Below are 21,360 nucleotides of genomic sequence, written 5' to 3' on the forward strand. Positions count from 1 at the left end.
ATCTGATTAAATTATGATGAACTGCATAGCCACTTATTTTAGGATTTGAGTCAGCTATTTTAAATAGAATTTTAATATTACTTATCGCGATATGGTTATAAAGATTACTTTAATTTGATTTCATTTAATATTATTTCAATTTATATTAATCATTAATTAATGAATTAGGGAGATATATAAATAACAATTTTCTATTGGCATAAGTCTAGCTTTAATTAAATAAAAACCACTTCTATTTAATTAAATTGAATAAAAGATAAAATCAACAAGCAAAAATTAATTAGTAATATTAATTAATAATGATCATTTAAATTCTAAATTAATATATTATATCTATTTTTATTTATTTAATATTAATAATTTTACTAAACTGTCTTTCAGATAAAACAGGCAAGAGTTGGAGCAAGGAGAAGGAGAGTAAGAGTAGAGCTGACAAAGGATTCTTGAGAAAGGAATCAAGGAAAAGGTACCTTTATTCATCTCCTATTTATAGGAGGTCTTTTTGTACAATTATAGAAAGGAATGAATGGCTATGGAAACCACCCTTAATATAGTAAATGCGCTAAATTAATACAAGATTCGTGTTGTCATTTAAGTGTAATACAACGTCATTAGTGGATCGATGCAATTTAGTTTGGTTGACCGAGACGACCGTTTGTGTGGCGATCGCTCATGCCGAGCAAAGCCAATTGATCAACTAGTTGTGATCGGGAGCCCTTGAAAGAGGTTTTGCTAGCTGAGACCGTAAGCACCATCCGTTGATTGAATCCCTCGAGAGCGTGGGTCTGCCGACCCAATAGAGTGGTTGGTCCTCCAACGCTGGTTCAGACCATACTCCATTGGTTTGTCGCTTTGATTGTCAGTCGTCGTACTTGGTTGTCTGATTGCTTTGAGATTCGTGCTAGTAATTTTTGCATATACATATTATTTCTCTGAGTTTTCCTACTTGATAACAACAGCTACGATAAGATCAAAGAAACTGTTAGACAGTTAACATCACTAAAATTAAGAAGATTAATTTGACAATTGATTTCATTTGGGATTTCATGCCCAATGAGTCCTATAAATAGGACCATAGGGTTGACATTTACATTCTCTGCCACCAACTTTCCATAGATAGCCGAAGCATGGCTAATGGTACGAGCCAAGGCAAGGTGGCCCCTGAAATGGCGGCCTACTGAATTTGTGCCTCTGTAAAGAAAAGAAATGTCATAAAGAAGAAAAAAAGTTGAGACCCAAACCTGTGCCGGCCAATCAAGTCGGCTCGTATGTGGGTCTGACCCAACCCGCAATTACATATATTTTTAATCTCCAAAATATTGCCAAAAACTTGACCCAAATTATATTTAGCTGACTAGTGTGAATAAATGAAATGATATGAAAAATAAATAATTAAACTTCACAATAGAGATACTACGCAAGTATACGTATCGTTCCGATTAATATAAGATTTTCTTTAAAAACTCAGTATCAATCCCACGAGGATAGTTGGACTCTTTTAAATTGACGTACAAAAATCAGAAACGAATTCTATTTAAATTGCAGATTAAATAAAAACAAAATAATAGCAACGGTTAAGACTAAATTAATGCAAATAGAAACAACTATAATTAAAAGTTTAATAAAAGTAATTCTAACGAGTGTAAATAATATATAAAGATCTTTTCCCTTGTAATGAGTTATTAATCTATGTAGGATTTGAATGACTAAATATATGATGATGTATTGTGACAAATAGGAGCATTCATATTCTTTACCGTCTCCTGGTGCTAGTAAAGAACATTGACTAATTTAGAGTTTTTCACCAGCTTGTGTAGTAGTACTGAGTAAATTCTAGTACCTCACCTCCAGATTATCCACTGTGCCCTCTATATAAGACCTATTAGGAACCCTTACAATCCAAACTCTAAACCGAATTTGAAAAAGAACATAGTCTGTTACCCTAGAAACATCAATTATACGTCTATCAAAACTTATCTATCTATCTATTTACACTCCCTCTTAGGTGATTGCAACGACTTTGCCCAAAATTAAGTATGACACTCACTAATTTAGTGAAATCATAGTCATCTCGGGTTTTTATGTTTCTCAACGGATTTTAACCTCACAATTGACCAATTTGTAAAGTCAATGAAGATTTGATGAAAATGTTATCACTATTTTTAAAAGTAAAAAGAAAATCTTTAAATCACTCTCATCCCACAAGATTATATCCCAAGAGCAAGGAGAAAGAAATGGAACTACTCAGAATTCATGAAGAATAAAACAAAAACACCAAATTTGTATTGAAATTCAAGTCTTAGAAACAAAAACTCAAACACAAATACAAAGCACCTTATCTCTTTTCCCCAACACAAATTCTAGAGTCACCTTGAAAAATTCTCCAAACTCTTACTCTTACAACACAAAACAGACTAAAACATACACTTAAACAGAAAAGTAGGATTTCCTAAAGCCTTCAAATGTTGTCAAAAAGTCCTCTATTTTGTCCAATTTTCATCCATATTAATAGATTTATGAAAATAACTCAGGGTTGCTTCAAACACCACTTCAAAATTCGGCCAACACGTCTGTGGCGCTATAGTGACAGAGGGCGGCGCTATGGCGCCATACAAATTGCACAATTTTTGCTCATTTTTCCTTTATTTTCTGCAAATGCCCATTTCATGTACATGAAACCAAAAACAACAAAATGTATTTCTTTAAAGTGCAATATCACTAAAAATATGCATAAAAAGATTATTAAATATATACTAAAAACAGGTAATTTTAAAGAGGATCATTCCCCCAAATTTTAACGTTACTTGTCCTCAAGTAACTTCCTTATACTATACAAAAATTATAACTTGTGGTAGTGAGTTTAATTTAGAGATTTCTATAATTTTTATTGATAGTGAAACTTTAGAAAAAATTTTAATAACTCAAGTTAAAAATAAAATATAAGAATATCTAGTAGTCAAGCTATGACTTTTGATTTTCTATTTATTTCAAGAATAATTGTAATTTGGTCATATTTTGAATACTTACAAGAATTACACTAAAAAGAACTTCATAATGACTTTATTAGTAAGGATGCTAATACTTTAAGCCTTAATGTAGAAATGCAATTAAGTTCATTTTCTTAAGATAATTCAAGCGGAGCCAATTTTTTATTAAGCATCTCCTCAAGTTTCTCCTCATATTTTTTTCATTCTTACTTTTCTTTTATTTTATTTTTCTTCTATTTTATTTTTTTTTTCTTTAGGATTTTTTTCAGTTCTTTCAGGATCATTTTTAATTGTTTCTTTTTCTTTTCATGTCATGTGAGGATTAATATCGTTTCTTTTTCTTCTCATGTCATGTGAGGATTAATATATCCGAATAGTCTTTGATGATTTTAAACTACTCAATCCTCTTCTTAAAGTTAAAAACTTTCCACATTTCCATATTTTGACAAAATTGTATTAGCTTTGAAAAAAAAAATTTATAAAGTCTCAATTCCATCTTTTTAAAGTAAAACTCTAAAATTCTTAATAATTTTAAAATATAGTTTTCTTTACTTTAAAAAATAAAAACATAATATTATCCTCTTATACTAAATATTTTAACTTTAGAACTAATCGTTATTATTAAAAACTTTAACTTAAGTTTTTTAATAACATTTATAAAATTTAAAATATAGTTATCTTAAGTTATCCTAACATACCACAGATTATGTTAAATTAAATTTTAAAAATATAGTTCTCTGAGACAAAAAAAAGCTTAGTTCTTTTTATCTCTTCGCCCAAATTTAAATTTTTAATTAATCTCAACAGAGTAGTTCAGGCAGAAAGAAAAATTATAAAGTTTAAAAACAATAGAATATTACAGGTACAAGTAAAAAAGACAAGTGAAATTAGCATGTCTGATAAAAAATAAAAAAGACTATCATAGCATTTACATTGAAGTAAAGGATAAACATTAAAAACAGTATAACCTTATTGTGCAATAAACATAACCTTAACAGTTTAATACAAATGCAAATTTAAACATAAAAACTCTAAAAAATATACAACAACAAACTAACTACAAGAAATCTAAACATGAAAACAGAAAATAAAACACAACAAAACAAACAGATAACACTACACACCATCACTACCTTCTTCATCATCTTCATCATCTTCATCTTCATCATCATCATCATCATCATCATCATCATCACCAAAGTTTAAATCCTCTTCCATATCATCAGGTTTATAAGCTGTATATCTGGGAAAGTAGGAAATACTAACGAATAGTCACCTCTTAAGAATTTCTCCATCGCCTCATTATAAGTAATATCATAATCAACTCTTCTTTGCATATACTCATCATTATGATAAAAATGGGCTTCTAAACTTTTCTATTGATTCTATAATGTTAAGATATCTCCTTGTTGAATAAATTATTGTTTCATTACAGCATCAAGTGAAGTAGTACCAAATGTAGGTCTAGAAGTTGAAGCTAAAGCTGAAGTAGAAGGAATATCAGAGCCTCTACTTCTAGATCTTACTCCAGTATGTTTTCCATACATCTCCAAATTTGTTTTTCCAAAAGGTTTATGAGACAAAAGGTTTATGAGATGGTGAGATGGTAAAACATCTTCCCAAGTCTCATATTTTACTACTGATTCAACACACATGGTAGTAATAAGAGCAGGATAACGCATGGCTCCAGTAGTTCCTCCCCTTTCGTCAAATTCCTCTTCAGTAGAATCAAACTCAGAATAGAAACAAGTAAGAACACTATGCAGCTTATAAATGTGATTGATCCGAGCAGAACTTATATCCACATACTGCCTTCTCACATAAACCAAATCATCAGATTCATCAGGCAAATTCGCTTAGAATTCTCTAACAACAGAAATCACAGCGGCGACAGCGAAATAGCAAAAACTCTCTCACTGTCACGTTCCATCAGGACGAAGAAAACTTCGTTCTGCAATAATTTTCTTAGACTACATAGAAGAACTAGTTACTAACACATTTATCTTTCTATGAAATCACTTAAATCCAATTGTGATCAAAGTTGTCATTCTCCTGTTCACCCACCAAACAATTCCGATTGTACGAATGACAGAAAGGAGCGCGAGGAAATTCCGAAGAAAATTTTTCATCTATCCACTTGTTTGTGCTATACAAGTTCACTTGACAATCTTGAAAACATGCCAAATTGTTGAATTGGAGTTTCAGCTATCAATCCAAATGCTCAAATTGGTGGAACAAGTTTTCAAATTTGGTATGCAATTAAGAGATCTCACCTTTAATCTTCCCAAGTTTGTCCATAAGTCGCTCCAAACTCAATGCACGAAATCCGTTGAAATAAGTCTGAGCATTTTAATGCACCATCTTTTTATCTTCAAATCTCTCATTTTCATTACTCTCCATAATCTAGAAATTGCTTTCTCCACTCTCAAATCTCTCCAAAATGCTTAGAAAAGTCGAAGGGATGATTCTTTTCCTGTCCTAGGCCTATTTATAGAGAAAAGGAGAACAAAAAACAAACTTTGGCAGTTCCAAGGAAGTTACTCGAACTGTGACACTATAGCGCCAGACCAACTTTCTCAAAATCCAAATTTCTTTTGTTCGATCTTCAATTCCATTAATATAATAATGTTTTGTGCCAACATAATCATGTAAAACTCCAACTTACATCAAAAACTCATTACAACAATAATCAACAAACAAAACAATCACACTGATAACTACGACTTACCTCCCACAAAGCGTTTGGTTTAACGTTGTTAGTTCGACATATCCAATGTTTTAAACTAGTTGACCTAACATTAAGTCTCAAATGTAGGACAATCTCCACTTATATAAGCTTTTAACCTGTGTCCATTTACCTTAAATATTATTTCAGTCTTAGGATCTTAAATATCAACGACTCCATATGGATACACTTACCACAATAAATGGTCCTGACCACCTGGACTTACGTTTTCTCGAAAATAATTTCAATCTTGAATTATATAATAGAACTTCTTGTTCATGCTCGAAATGTTTTTTTAGAATTTATTGATCATGATTTATTTTCATTTTCTCTTTATAAATTCTTGCATTCTCATAAGATTTATTTCTCATCTCGTCAAGCTCATTTAATTGCAAGAATCGTTTTCTCCAACATCTCACAGATTATAATTAAATTCTTCCATTGCCAAATAAGTTTTATGTTCTAATTCAACATGCAAATGACAAGTTTTTCCAAATATGAGTCTATATGGTGACACTCCTATAGGAGTTTTGCAATCAAACATATAAGCCCATAATGCGAAATCAAGTCTAGAAGACCAATCTTTTCTATTAGGATTTACAATTCTTTTCAATATTCTTTTAATTTCTCGATTGAATACTTCTGTCAAGCCACTAGTCTGAGGGTGATAAGTTGTGTCAATTCGATGTTTGATTCTAAATTTTTGAGTTAATGTTTCAATTATTCTATTCTTAAAATGACTTCTTCCGTCTGTAATGATTAATCTCAGCATTCCAAATCTTATAAAAATATTTTTCCTAAAAAATTGTGCGACGATTTTAGCATCACATCAAGATAAAACAACTGCTTCAATCCATTTTGAAACATAATCTACAGCTATTAAAATATAATTTTTTCCAGAATATGGTAAAAATGGTCTCATAAAATCTAAACCCTAAACATAAAAAATTTCAATTTCAAGAGCAAGGGGCATTTCATTTCTTCTCAAAATATTGTCTGATCTTTGACATATATCACTTGTCTTTATATAATAATTAACATATCTAAATAATGTAGGCCAATAAAATTTAGAATATAATATTTTAAATGCAGTTTTATCAGCCCCAAAATATCCCCCAAAGTCAGATATATGAAACTTATATATAATTTCTTGGGTTTCTTCAATTGGTACACATCTCAAATAATTAAGTCCTTATATTGTTTATATAAATAAGAGTCATCTTAAAAATAATATTTAGAATCACGAATGAAATTTTTAGTTTGATGGCTATCAAGTCTGTAGGGTAAAATATTACTAACTAAAAAGTTAACTATATCAGCATACCACGAAACTTGTCATTCATTAATTTCATATGATTGTTTATCAAAAAAATTTTCATTAATTTCATCATTAAAATTATCATTTCTTTTTTAAGCTTTGAAATATGACCAACTATTTGATTATCAATACCCTTCCTATCCACAACTTGAAAACCAAACTCTTGCATTAGAAAAACTCATCTAATTAATCGTGGTTTTACATCATTCTTCATCATTAAATACTTGATAGCAGAATGATCGGTATGCACAATATATTTGGTTCCAATTAGATAAGATCTATATTTATCAGAAGAATATACTATAGCTAATAATTCATTTTCAGTATTAGTGTAATTAATTTGAGTTTCATTAAGGGTTTTACTAACATAGTATATTATTTTAAAAAATTTATCATATCTCTACCTTAAAACAACCTAATAGAATAATCACTAGCATCACACGTTAATTCAAAAGGTTTTGTTCAATCAAGTAAAACAATAATAGATACAGCGATTAATTTTTTTTAATAAATTAAAAGCATTAAGGTATTCCTCATTAAAATCAAAATTAGCATCTTTCTCCAAAAACTGAGAAATCATCCATTCAGTCTTTAATATAACACCTATAGAAACTAGCATGTCCCAGAAAATATCTTATTCCTCTAACATTAGTAGGGGGTGGTAATTCAGTAATGACTTAATTTTTGTTGGATCTACTTCCATGTCTTTCTCATAAATCTTATGTCCCAAAATAATTCCTTCTGCAACCATAAATTGACATTTTTCTCAATTACAAAGTTTGTTTCTTCACAGCGTTTTAGAACTTTCGTTAAATGATCTAAATATGAATTAAAAGAAGTTCCAAAACCTGAGAAATCATCTATACAAACTTCAATTCCTTTCTCAATTAATTTACAGAAAATTGATATCATACATCTTTGAAATGTTGCAGATGCATTATATAACTCAAATGACATTCTCCTGAAAGCAAATGTTTCATAAGAACTAATAAATGTTGTTTTCTCTTGCTCCTCAGGAGCAATAGATATTTGATGGTATCCAGAATATCCATCCAAAAAGCAAAAAAAAATGGTGCCCAACTAGTCTATCCGATATTTGATCTTGAAAATGTATAGGAAAATGACATTTTCTGGTGCAACATTTAATTTTCTATAATTAATATAAATTTGTCATCCATTGACTTGTCTTGTACGAATTAATTCAATTTTTTTTCATTAGAACAACAGTCACTCTTTTCCTAAGAACACAATGAATAGGATTAACTCATGACTATCTGAAATTGGATAAATAATTTGAGTATCCAACTACTTTAAAATCTCTTTCTTAACAACTTCTTTCATTATAGGATTTAATCTTCTTTGAGGATCAATTATAGGCTTATAATTGTCTTCCATTAAAATTCTGTGCATATAGATTGAAGAACTGATTTTTTTAATATCAGTTAATGTCCAACCAAAGGCTTTCTTATGATTTTTTAATGTCTAATAATTTTTCTTCTTGTTCATCAGTTAAATCTGAGGATATAATAACAGGTAATGCAGATGAGTTCCCAAAAAATGCATACTTTAATGAGTAGGTAGAACCTTCATCTCAAGTTCAGGAGGTTTTTTAATAGAATGTATCAGAAGTTTATAATTTTCAATAATATCTAAAATTTTAATTTCTTCCTGAACATAATTTAACTCTTCAGTGTTTTTCTCTTTTGATTCAGTTTCACAATTTTTTCCAGTTTTTAATTCTTTTTTTACCAAAGTTACTTCATCTTTTTTATCTGATATGACTTCACATCTTTCTTGAAAATGATTAACAATTATATAGTGAACCATATCAATTCTATAGCATACCATCTTCTCCTTTATTAGGATACTTCATTAATTTAAGCACATTAAAAGTTATTTTTTGATCATTAACTCTCATTGTTAATTCTACTTTTTACACATCTATCATTGCACGTCCAGTAGCTAGGTCTCCATAAAATAATATAAATTTATTTATCTTCTTGCATATCCAACACAATGAAATCAACAGAGAAGATAAATTTATCCACTTTACCCAACACATCTTCTATAACCCCTTTAGGATAAGTGCTAGATCGATCAACTAACTGTAGGGTCACAGCAATGGAAAAAATATCTCCTAAACCTAGTCTTATAATTATAGATAATGGCATGAGATTAATATTTGCTCCCAAATCACATAAAGTTTTTCGACAATTTTTTTCTCCAATTGCATAAGGTATGGTAAAACTGTCAGGATCTTTGAGTTTTTTAGGAAGTTTTTTTGTATTATTACATTGCACTCTTCACTAAGTACAACAGGCTCATAATCTTCAAACTTCCTTTTTTATTTAAAATTTCTTTCATAAACTTTGCATAATTTGACATTTACTCCAGAGCTTCTAAAAAAGTTTTATTAATTGAAAGTTTTCTAAATATCTCAAAAAATATTGAAAATTGTTGATCAAGTTTCTACTGTCTAAGTCTTTGAGAAAGAGGAGATGATGGTCTTTCTATAAAATGTTGAAAATAAACATCATAATTTACAAAAACCTTTAAAGAATTATGCAAACCCTACGGTAAATGAAATTCAAGTATTCAAACTCCTGTTGTAGCGGCTAACTTATTTTAACTTAAACCTGCAATAATATAAATGGTACAAAACAATCAGTTTGGGGGAACACCAAATAATAATTCAAATCTACATCTTGCAAGCTTTTTAGAACTGTGTGTTACATTTAAATATGATGATATATCAAACGATGCTGTCAGACTTAAACTTTTCTTTTTTCATTAAGGGATAAAGCTAAGATGTGGTTAAATTCATTAGCACCTGGATTTATTAGAACTTAGAGAGTAGAGAGATTTGACACAAAAATTGATTTGACACAAAAATTCCTGGCTAAGTATTTTCTAACTTAAAAACTACTAAATTTAGAAATAATATTACTTCTTTTTCTCAGTATGAAGGAGAGTCAATTTATGAAGTTAAGAAATATTTAAAGAACTCCTTAGAAAGTGTCCACATTATGTTTTACTAGACTGGTTAATTATTCAAACTTCTTATAATGAGTTAGTTGAATCCCTTAAATCTATCATAGATGTTGTTGTTGTTAGTTTATTAATGTCTAATCATTTGATAAAGCTCATGTTTTAATTGAAGAAATGACTATAAGTAATTTTTAATGGCCTTCTGAAAGGGTAAATCCTAAGAAAGTAGTCAGTATTCATGATAATGATGTTATTTTAATAGTTACTTTTCAAGTTGCTGCATTATCTAAGAAAATAAGCCAAATTGGAATGAATTTTTCTCAAACACCTCAATTGATTGAAGAAAATTCATTATCTCAAATGCATGATTCTCAAACTTTACTAGAAACTATAAATGCTTTTAATAGACCCAATAACCCATATTCCAATTATTTTAACCTAGGTTGGAAAAACCATTTAAACTTTAACTGTAATAACAATTCTAGTGGTGGAAGTCAACAATGGGGGAACAATCAAGTAAACCCATTGGGAAACTAGAACAATCAGGGTAATTTTAACTTTAGACCTACTTATCATCCTGGATTTAACAGTAATCAATAAGTTAAGGAGAGAAATTGTCTTTAGAAAAAGTTGTATTACAAATGGGTAATCAATTACAGAGTCAGAGTGCTATTATAAGAAACATAGAGAATCAACTGAGACAAATTACTGATGCACTTTGCAATAGGCTTCAGGAACACTTCCTAGTAATGTTGAGATCAATTTTAAAGATAAACATAAAGAACAAGAGCAAGTTAAAGCTATTCAATTAAGAAGTGAGAAAAAATTGTGTTGGTGTTCAAAAAGAATTTGAAGTTGAGGGATAAGATAAAGAAATTGAAAAATCTGAACAAAGTATTCCCAAAGAAGTGGAAAAACCAGCATCTATGATAGATCTAAGGGATCCAACTAACCTATTATAAAAAGTTTGAATAATTAACCAGTCTAGTAAAACATAATGTGGACATTTTCTAAAGAGTTTTTAAATATTTCTCAAGCTTCATAAATTGACTCTCCTTCATACTTAGTAAAAGAAGTAATATCATTTCTAAGTTTAGCAGTTTTTAAGATAGAAAATACTTAGTCAGGAATTTTTGTGTCCAATCTCTCTAAGTTCTAATAAATCCAGGTGATAATGAATTTAACCACATCTTAGTTATCCCTTAATGAAAATAGAAAAAGTCTAAGTCTGACAGTATCATTTGATACATCATCATATTTAAAAATAGCACAGTTCTAAAAAGCTTGCAAGATGTAAATTTGAATCATCATTTGGTGTTCCCCAAAACTGATTGTTTCGTACCATTTATATTATTGCAGGTTTAAGTTCAAATAAGTTAGCCGCTACAGCAGGAGTTTGAATACTTCAATGAATTTCATTTGCCATAGGATTTGCATAATTCCTTAAAGGTTTTTGTAAATTATGATGTTTATTTTCAACATTTTGAATTTCAATATTATTTTGTGAAGGGTTAGTCATACCTTAAAATTATAAAGTTTTTCTTATTTTCGATTTTTTTTTATAGTACGTTCTAATTCAGAATCGTAGGGCACTAAACCTTCAAATCTAGAACTACGCAAACAAATGATAAAATTTCAGAAAATAAAATATAATTTTCAGGTTTCTATGATTTTCAGTTTTTATATTTTCATATTTTATATTTTTTTTAATTTTTTTATTTTTAATTTTTAATAAAATAAAATCTACAATTCAAACAAAATTGCAAATAAAAAAGTTTACTTTCCAAATTTAAATAATTCCGTTACTTATCCCTGGCAATTGCGCCAAAAACTTGACCCAACCTATAATTACGTTTATTTTTAATCTCCAAAATATTGCTAAAAACTTGACTCAAATTATCTTCAACGGCTAGTGTGAATAAATAAAATGATATGAAAAATAAATAATTAAACTTCATACTAGAGATACTATGCAAGTTTGCGTATCGTCCCAAGTAACGTAGGATTTTCTTTAAAAACCACAGTATCGATCCCACGAAGATAGTTGGACTCTTTTAAATTGACTTGCAAAAGTCAGAAGCAAATTCTATTTAAATTGCAGATTAAACAAAAACAAAATGATAGCAACGATTAAGAGTAAATTAAAGCAAATAGAAATAACTATAATTAAAAGTTTAATAAAAGTAATTCTAACAAGTTTAAATAATATGTAAAGATCTTGCCTCTTGCAATGAGATATGAATCTACGTAGGATTTGAATGACTAAAAATATGATGATATATTGTGACAAATAGGTGCATTCTTATTCTTTACCCCCTCCCGGTGCTAGCACCCGGTGCTAGCACTCCCGGTGCTAGCAAAGAACATTGGTTAATTTAGAATTTTTCATCAGCTTGTGTAGTGGTGCTAAGTAGATTATGGTCTCTCACCTCCAGATTACTCACTGTGTCATCTATGTAAGACCTACTAGGGACGGACCTACTAGAGACAGTTACGATCCAAACTCTAAACCGAATTTGAAAAAAAATCTAGTCTGTCACCCTAAAAACATCAATTCTACGTTCATCAAAATTTATCTCCCTATCTATTTGCACTCCCCCTTAAGTGATCGCAACGGCACTGCCCACAATGAAGTGTGGCACTCACTGGTTGGTTGAAATCATAGCCCTTCCGGGTTTTTATGTTTCTCAACGGATTTTAACCTCACAAGTGACCAATTTGTAAAGTCAATGAAGAATAGGTAAAAATGTCATCACAATTTTTAAAAGTAAAAAAAAATCTTTAAATCATTCTCATCCCACAAGATTAATTCCCAAGAACAAGAAAGAAAGGGAACAACTCAAAATTCGTGGATAATAAAACAAAAACACAAAATTTGTATTGAAATTCAAGCCTTAAGAAAAAAAACTTAAACACAAATACAAAGTACCTTATGTCTTCTCCCCAACACAAATTCTGAAATCTCCTTGAAGAATTCTCCAAACTCTTATTCTTACAACACAAAAACACACTAAAACATACATTTAAACACAAAAGTGGGACTTCCTAAAGCCTTCAAATGCTGCCAAAAAGTACTTTATTTCATTCAATTTTCGTCCACATTAATAGATATCTGAAAATAACCAAGGGTTGCTTCAAACACCCATTCAAAATTTAGTCAAATTCAATAAATCTTCTAGAAGGGAAGTTACTGGCGCTATATCGTCAGTCTGGGCGCTATAGCGCCTACTACACGCGTCTGTGTCGCTATAGCGCCAGTAGGCGACACTATGTCGCCATACAAATTGCACCATTTTTGCTCATTATTTCCTCATTTTTTTCCAAAAGTATATTTCATGTTTCTGAAATAAAAAACATACAAAATATCTTCCTTTAAAGTGTAATATTATTAAAAATATGCATAAAGTGATCATAAAATATGCACTAAAAAAGATAATTTTAATGTGGATCAAGGTCCTGAGGCATAGGGGCCTAAAAAGCCTCGCCATGGAAGCTCGGTTCCTAGAGTTAGTGTGGGTGTTATTATTGAGGGCCCATAGGGCCCGATTGCTGAGGGCCTCGAGGTCGGTAGAGAGGGAATGATGGCAGTCACTGGCCCTCCCCAGGCATCATCACAGAGAAGCGGAGGAGGTATTCCGTCGCGAGGGGAAGACACATTTGCGAAGACCCTTTCTTGAATGGACTGATTTGTAAGTATGTAAGAATTTTTCTGGTTATTAACGGTTTTTAGTGATTGTTGGACATTATCTCAATGCAGATGAATCAGTTGGGGCAGAAGGTCGTGAGGACGACGGACCACAAAAAGACGCTGTCAAATCTGCTCTTGCTATAGCGACGAGGCTATGAAACATGATCGCCGCTCTCCCCTCATCAGTTGATGCCAGAGGGCATCACCCGCTCGATTTTTTGCCTGTAGCTGGTCCCACTATGTTGACCTCACTTAACCACTTTGGTGGCCCCTAGCAGGAGTAATATGACTGGTCGGAGCTTCCGCACAAATTTGCAGAGCGACAAACGAGCGGAGGTGAGCCTTTACTGGCAGCGGTTGGAGGTTTTGTTGAAGATCTGATTCTGGAATTGTCGGCCCGCCAGACGACCACAAATTTAGAGGCGGAGAGCTTGCGAACGGAAGTCGCCATTTTGAGAAATGAACTGGAGAAGGTGTTGTGAGAGCTGGAAGCACTCCGTGAGTTGACTGTCCTGAGTAAGTTACAACACGATGTCGACTGAGTAGATCAACTTAGGTTAGGCAGAGTGTTGGTACTCCGAAGGTTGACTTGGAAGGGGTATTTCCCGACCAAGGCTTTAGAAGACCCGTTTGTAAAACACTTCGTTTGATATCTATAAAATGTCATTTGTAATAAAAAAGTAATTAATTAAATATGAAAGGATGTTTGGTGTGGCACTTATCATTATGCAACGTCTCGTTTCATATGCTCAACCAATAAATAGGATGAGAGCACTTTTTATCCTTTACACATTAAGATCGCTTTCTTTGTGCCTTCAAACCCTCCTCTTCTTTCGTCACTCGGTTGTCTTCTCGCAATGGCTTCCAAATATTACCCTACTCTCTTTGGCTTTGAGAAGGGTGTTGACCTGTCGTTCTTGACTGGAAGTGTCGGGGTATTAGAAGAAATATGTTTTCAGTAACGACATTGTCCTTCAATGAGTGTCGGTTCGTCACGCGCCACGTACGACATGGGCAAAGATCTAGTCTTTTATCGAGACAAGTTAAAGTATAGTCTCCGGTTGCCTCTGTGTACCGAGCTCCAGAGCATTTTCAATAAGTATGGGGTCATTTAGGCCCAAGTGCTATCGAACTCCATAATCAAAATGATGACCTTCATTCTTTTCTGTCATCGCGAGAGCATCCCATGGTCGATCAACCTGTTTAGTTATTATTATTCATTTAAGATCGATAAGGAAAGGTTCGCCATGTTCTCTATCGACATGAAGCTCCACCCACTTGGGGTGAAGCACAAGATAAAGGCTTGGCAAAAGTAGTTTGTGAATGGGTCCTATTCTTACAACTGGGGGATGCGGCTAGGTTGACGGGCCAGCGAGGGACGGGCTAAAGTCCCTCTCGGAGGATTTCCATACCGCCGAGGCAATGTTGACCAGTCACCACCTCGGTTCCGTAGTATACTGTCGAGATAATAGTCACCAAAGCGATGAGGAGCAAAATAACTCAGAAAAGGTGGCGCCTCTCGAATTGTGATAAGGCGATGCAAGACAAGGTGTCGAGGGAGAAGTTAGCTGCCAAGCAACAAAAATAGAAGCATCCCCCGGCAGCAGGTATCTTCGTAAAAGATGAGGACCCGCTCCTTAGTAGTGTGGCCTCAAAATATATTTCTTGTGTTGAAACCACAATTGTTATCCAGAATATGGTGACCGACGAGGTTACTATGATTGCTCAAAAATTTGATTCTCATTTTGTTGATACAGGGAAAGGTGACGAGAGAAAGTCTGCTGCAAGAGACTTGGGAAGACTTCGAGGCCGCAGCTTCTTCTTCGATGTCCGATGCGTCGGCCGTCATGAGACTGAGTACTGACGTTTCGTCAGATTTCAAGGCTGGCGGTTCCTCATCCATTGCCTTATCCGAGAGGGTAAGGGTCGGTCGACCTGCCTCTCCTACCTCGCCAGCACCATCGTATATGAAGGAAAAGAGCTATCTTGAGCGACAAGCTGCTGTCAACCCTCTTCTTTCTCTCATTTCCAACGAGGTAATATCGAGGAAAAAGAAACAAGGATGTTGTGATAGGCATTTACAAGCAAAAGCATCAAACAAATTTGTCTTTTTTATTATTTTTTTATTTATTTATTTTTTTTTTTGAGAAGAGGAGGGAGGGGGTAGCGTTTGACGAACATGCCCAACATACTCAATTATGAACTAAAAGGTTACAAGAAATGAATACAAAAGACTCAAATATAAGAGTAAAAGAAGAATGAGCTTGTGTAAAAAGAAAGTTAAAACAGAAGGTAGAGAGGAAAAACTATCAAGGTGAAAAGAGAGATCAATTCATACATCATTGTCTATTATAAGATTTATCCAAGCAAACCAAGAAATCCAATATAGAGGTCAAACCAGTGTGCCAAAGTCAAGGACAAATAAGAATTTGTTCCGTAGAGAGTGCAACCATGATTGGGAAGTAAACCAATCAGAGATAACCATTCAACGGCCAACTAGGCAAGCCAAATAAGCACATAGATGATGCTGCAATCTCCATCATTGCTCTCCAAAATGCGATAATCCAAAATTCCATCTAGAAAGAAAATGGTCCGGTAAAATTTGAAATCCAATAGCATCCCAAAACCGATTCCAATTCCACAATAGGCAGGCAACTCAAAAGCAAGTATCGACAAAAGGAGATGCAACAGAAATATCTCGCTTTCACCTTCTTCACGTGTTTCTATTAGCAAAATCTATTAAACTCCCAAATTTAGTAAATATAGGATTTACACAAAAACAAAGGAAAATCAAGATGTAAGTTTCCTTAGGATTTTGAATTGTTTATTTGGACATTTTCGTGATATTTATGCTAAATCCAACATAAATCATGCTACCAAACAGCCCCTAAAAATACCTTTAGCATCTCTTGAATGCTCAACCTTCAGATATTAAATATTCTTATAACTTAAGCGCCCAAAACATCTCATTGCAAGCGGCAAAGAAATCAAATAGATTATAAGAGAAACAAAACTAGCATCACATAAATAAACATAATTGTTGTGTGCTGGGAAAATTCACGATGATGCAGTGATAATTTAATGTCTTAACTTTGTATGAAGATTCAAAGCACATATAGATAATTGAAAAGTAACAAAAGAAAACATCAAGATTTTTTACGTGGAAAAACTTAGAAAGAGAAAAGATCACAGGGTTTAACCTAGTCAAAGTAATCCACTATAAATATATAGGTGCAAAAGTACACACGTTCCTCACAACTAGGAAAATGGTGTTACTATTTTACATCAAATATAATATTTGTCGGTATACAACATACAAGACAATGCAAATCGTATTCAAACTACAATAATCGTAAGCAATGATCTTTGTTTTCTAGTTGTTGGTAATAAAGAAAATGACGATGGTTGGTGACTACAGAGATCGAAGGTTATCACTAGGTTTTTAGCTTCAGTATAAACGTTGCATGTTATGGCCATACTTTGAATACGACGTTCGAAAGTAAGGGTCACCAACGACCAATGGTCTACAAGTAGGGACAACCGGCGGTGCTTGATGGTCACCGATGGGCGGTGATCGATGGTAGACCAAAAGTTATCGTTGGGTCTTCAGTATATACATTACACATTACAGTCGTATTTGGGATACGATGTTTGCAAACAGGGGTCGCTAGCAGCATGTGCTTGGTAGAGGAAAGCAGAGACCGCAGCTATGGTTGACAGCGGCCAACTGGCAGTGGTTAATGCTGGTCTATAATGATCGGCAGCTACTAAGGTTAGAAGTTATCACTGGGTCTTTAGTATAAAACCAGCTTTTGAATTTCACTTCTCTCCTTCCTTAAGTGAAGATATGGAGTTTATTTATAACTTATGGAATAGAGACATTTTAGTTTTTTTTGGCGAATAACTTTCCCAAACACCTGGTCGGACGGCCTGTATTCATCCCCTTAATCATATGTGTATTTTTATGATTTGAGTTTCTTAGTTGACTTAGAATTGAGTGATCTTGGGCTCGTTAGATTCTCTCGTCAATACGCTCGATTTGACTATAAATATGTCAAATTTGGAGTTATTTGATCGTTCAAATTATTATCCAAAACTTTCAAATGTGCTTTAATGGTTTGATCTAGGTTTGATTGGGCTCGAATTGATCCAATTTTGATATCATTGGGTCTGTCTTGTCGAGACGGTAAATTTGATTATAACCTTGCTGAAATCAGGGCCCTGGCCCCTGCATGATCTTGATTTGAATTCGGAAAGTTTCTTACACAATAGTTCCTCGAGATTTATGCTAGATAATAAAAAATTCTTGATGATAGATCAATAATAAATAAAAAATAGAATAATCACAAAGATAAAAATACCAAAATTTATGTTGTTCAATTAACAAAGGCATACATCTAAATGGCAACAAGACAAATAAATTTATTATCGAAGATATGGAAAAGAGAAATTGGAGAGGACTAACAAATGTGCACCAAATTCTCCTTAAAAATCGAAGAAGTAGACATTAGAAAATCTCAATAAATATGATGTAAACATTCTCAAGAAAGATCCAAACCTAGGAGAGGTGTTCCTCTCTCTAAAAAAACTCCAAAAAACAAAGCATCCCCATACAAGTGACCCCTCACACTCACTAACTCTCTCTAAATTTAGGTGGCATAAATTTAGAAGGAAAAAAGTGTCAAAATGGTTTCCTGACACATTGTCGGGGTCCCATAGTCTATAAAAAAGTAATTTAATCCCATAATCTTTTAATAAGAGCTAAAATGATCACCGCTAGGGACTATTTCAGCCAATTTTAAAGGAGTCTAAGGACTAATTTGAAACTTTTATAGATACTTGAATTACAATGACCCCATGTTAAAAGCGGGGGGCTAATTTTCACACTTTACTCAGTTTAGAAGCAATATATCAAAATTCATTGAGGAGACCATAGAATTACTCACATTGTATCAAGGCTAACCATGGGCCTGAACCAATCGGACAAATTGCCTTGAAACTGATTTTGAGCAAGATTTCTAAATCAACCGGATCAATTTTAACCACTTCAGCACTTAAAAAATGGTAACAAACAGCACAATAAAAGCCAGACGAAGACTCACAGGTATTGAAGAGCAGCCATCAGCGATATCGAATAGGGCATTCCTCCATTAAATTGGTTCTGAGCAACATTTCTGCAGAGAATTTGGGATGAGCAACAAATGCTACAAATAAAAAATTAAAAAAAAAAAAACCAAGAACTCCATCACTTACAGGCGCTGAAGATTTGGGGGTAGGTTGTAAGGAAGTGTGTTTCCACCTCCCAAATTATTGTTGCTCAAATCCCTAAATCTCACAAAAAATTCAACATCAAAATCTGGAGCTAAAGTAGGCTTGGGGAAAAGAAAAATTTAAAGGGACTAACAGCTCAACAAGGGATTTCAACTTATCCATCTGGTAGCCAAAAGTTCCATTAAGACCCAATCCAGGCAGCTTGCTTGTATAATGAAAAAAAAAAATCATAGACGAGATTAAGCAATGAAGAATCAATATAACCATTACTTAATCAGATTTCTCAATCATCAAACAAACATTTCTGTAACTGATGAGCCGGAGCAGATGATCCCTTTCCATGATTCCCCGCAAGGGTCACCTCCGCTCGAATTCCAATTTGTTAACTGAGCCGGTGAGTTCATACTAGCATAGAACACATTGAGAGCAGAAACTGCAAACAGAATAGGATTTTCCAACTCAGATTACTACACAATTGTTTTTTCAGTCTATGGCTAAACAACAGAACCTCATCTCCAAACCAATCGAAGAACACTCATTCACTAATTGGTAAAAATCTAAAATGCATAAAGAGCAAAAGTATGCATCGTAGGAACGAAATTCATAAAAGGAAAAAAATAGAGATCTAATCCAAAAGGGTGACAGAAAGCCGCCGAGAACATAATGCTTACTGTCATCAGAGTCGGTGGCGCCATTGATGGAGCTCGGGTGCCAAACCCAAATGCATGCTAAAAGCACCAAAGTCTGAAGCATTTCCTCTTCCCTCCCTCCCTTACTCTCGTTCTACTTCGAGATTTATCTCCTCTTCCTTCAACCGCAAATTTTCTTGACTTTTCTATAATTTATGCAGCTAAGTTATTACCTAATACCGCAAATGGGAGGAACGTAAGCTCAAAGCAGAGAATTTTTACATGAACTCGATTTGAAGCTTTCTACTTTTTTCTGACGTAAAAATAATTGGGAAAAAGAAAAGTGAAATGTCGTACATGCTCACGGAAGGTTTACATAAATACCACTGAACTTATATGTATTTACATATTTAAGAGAAATGAATTTAACGTGCATGTGATCCCTACATGCAAAGTATATTTCCTAAAATTAATAATATTTATTTTTTTAATGTGATATTTGTTTATATAATATTATATCTCAATTATATTTAGTGACAGTGGATCGTCATCTAAAAGCAAAGTATAGGTGACTAAATTATTATTATTTTTATTAATTAATATAAGCAACAAAACTTATAACTATATTTATGATATTTAAAGTAAATGAAAGTATTTTTTTGGAAGGTTCATTGGGCTATGTTGATTGGCTCTGAATGTGGACCGAATTGGTACCTCGAGTGAGAAAATCATGTTCATATTGTGTTGGGGACAAGTACACGTGGCAAGCTTGGTGGGTTGGTGTGATTGGAAGCTGGGGGGTCACATTTGTTCAATCAGGCAGGAAACCATTGTCGGTGGTATTTTTTGTGGCGGCCTACTATTGTTATAGTAAATCAGGGCTATGTCTACAGTTGTGTGACAATCGTCTAAATTTTTTATTTCTTTTAGAAGCCACAAATATGATAATAGGATAATAGGATTAGTAAGATGTATTAATATAACTATACCATATAATAAAAATGACATAATGATAATAATTTGATTAACATATATTCCGATGCGTGCTAGAGATTCACGACATAATAATTATCATCTTAGTTATATAAGAGAATGTGACACACATTCAAATAAATGAAAACAACAAGTAGAGACCCCAGAAATATTAACACTAAAAACCCAGAAATGGAAGAAACCATGATGTTTAGCCAGTTGAAATGTTCCAGTATAAGTTGGTTATTACATTACAACCTCTTGTCCCAGGGAATTAAAAAATAAAACAAAGACTCTAAAAGAAAAAAAAATATCTCTTTACAAAATTCAAATAATAAAAAATTAGTGTGAATCAAAATTTATGATTAAAATATCAGCACTTTAAAATCAGCATTTATTTTCTTACATTTCCTTTGGGGCGGATTTAAAACGGTTCAAAACGCATTGTTACTCCCAAGTCACAATTAATAAGGCCTCTATATTAAGGACTATTTTAGACAACTGCATCATTTTCACAAATCGCGAGAAGATGTGCTAGTGCTTCTCTAACCTGACTGACCAAACATAAATTTCTACTTAAGACGTTGTATAGAATGATTAAGATGTTAGAAGTTTACCAACCCAGACAGGGTGCAAGTCCTATGTGAAATTGTTTGGCTTCATAGCTGAACCTTTCTTATCGCCTCCACTCTAAAGGCTTTGTGGCCACTTTCTTACCAGGTATAACTCCTTTTTCTATGAATTCCACCCGCATAGAGTCATAAGAAATTATAAGTTTATTT

General features: G+C 32.8%; 1 protein-coding gene across 1 annotated transcript in view; it reads right to left on the minus strand.

Annotated features, from left to right (window-relative positions):
- Positions 1–19,853, minus strand: part of LOC110038570 (protein STRUBBELIG-RECEPTOR FAMILY 7-like) — a 39,189-nt gene extending 19,336 nt beyond the window's left edge. Inside the window, exons 1-6 of the mRNA XM_020743444.1 lie at positions 19,649–19,853; positions 19,278–19,410; positions 19,111–19,182; positions 18,960–19,031; positions 18,809–18,880; positions 18,653–18,724 (exon numbers count right to left, since the gene is read on the minus strand). Of these exons, the coding sequence (XP_020599103.1) occupies positions 18,653–18,724; positions 18,809–18,880; positions 18,960–19,031; positions 19,111–19,182; positions 19,278–19,410; positions 19,649–19,730 (503 nt within the window). The 5' untranslated portion in view covers positions 19,731–19,853. The remainder of the gene's footprint in view (positions 1–18,652; positions 18,725–18,808; positions 18,881–18,959; positions 19,032–19,110; positions 19,183–19,277; positions 19,411–19,648) is intronic.
- Positions 19,854–21,360: the final 1,507 nt, after the last annotated feature.

Source organism: Phalaenopsis equestris, unplaced genomic scaffold (assembly GCF_001263595.1).
Source record: "Phalaenopsis equestris unplaced genomic scaffold, ASM126359v1 Scaffold233119, whole genome shotgun sequence".
Lineage (NCBI taxonomy): Eukaryota > Viridiplantae > Streptophyta > Magnoliopsida > Asparagales > Orchidaceae > Phalaenopsis > Phalaenopsis equestris.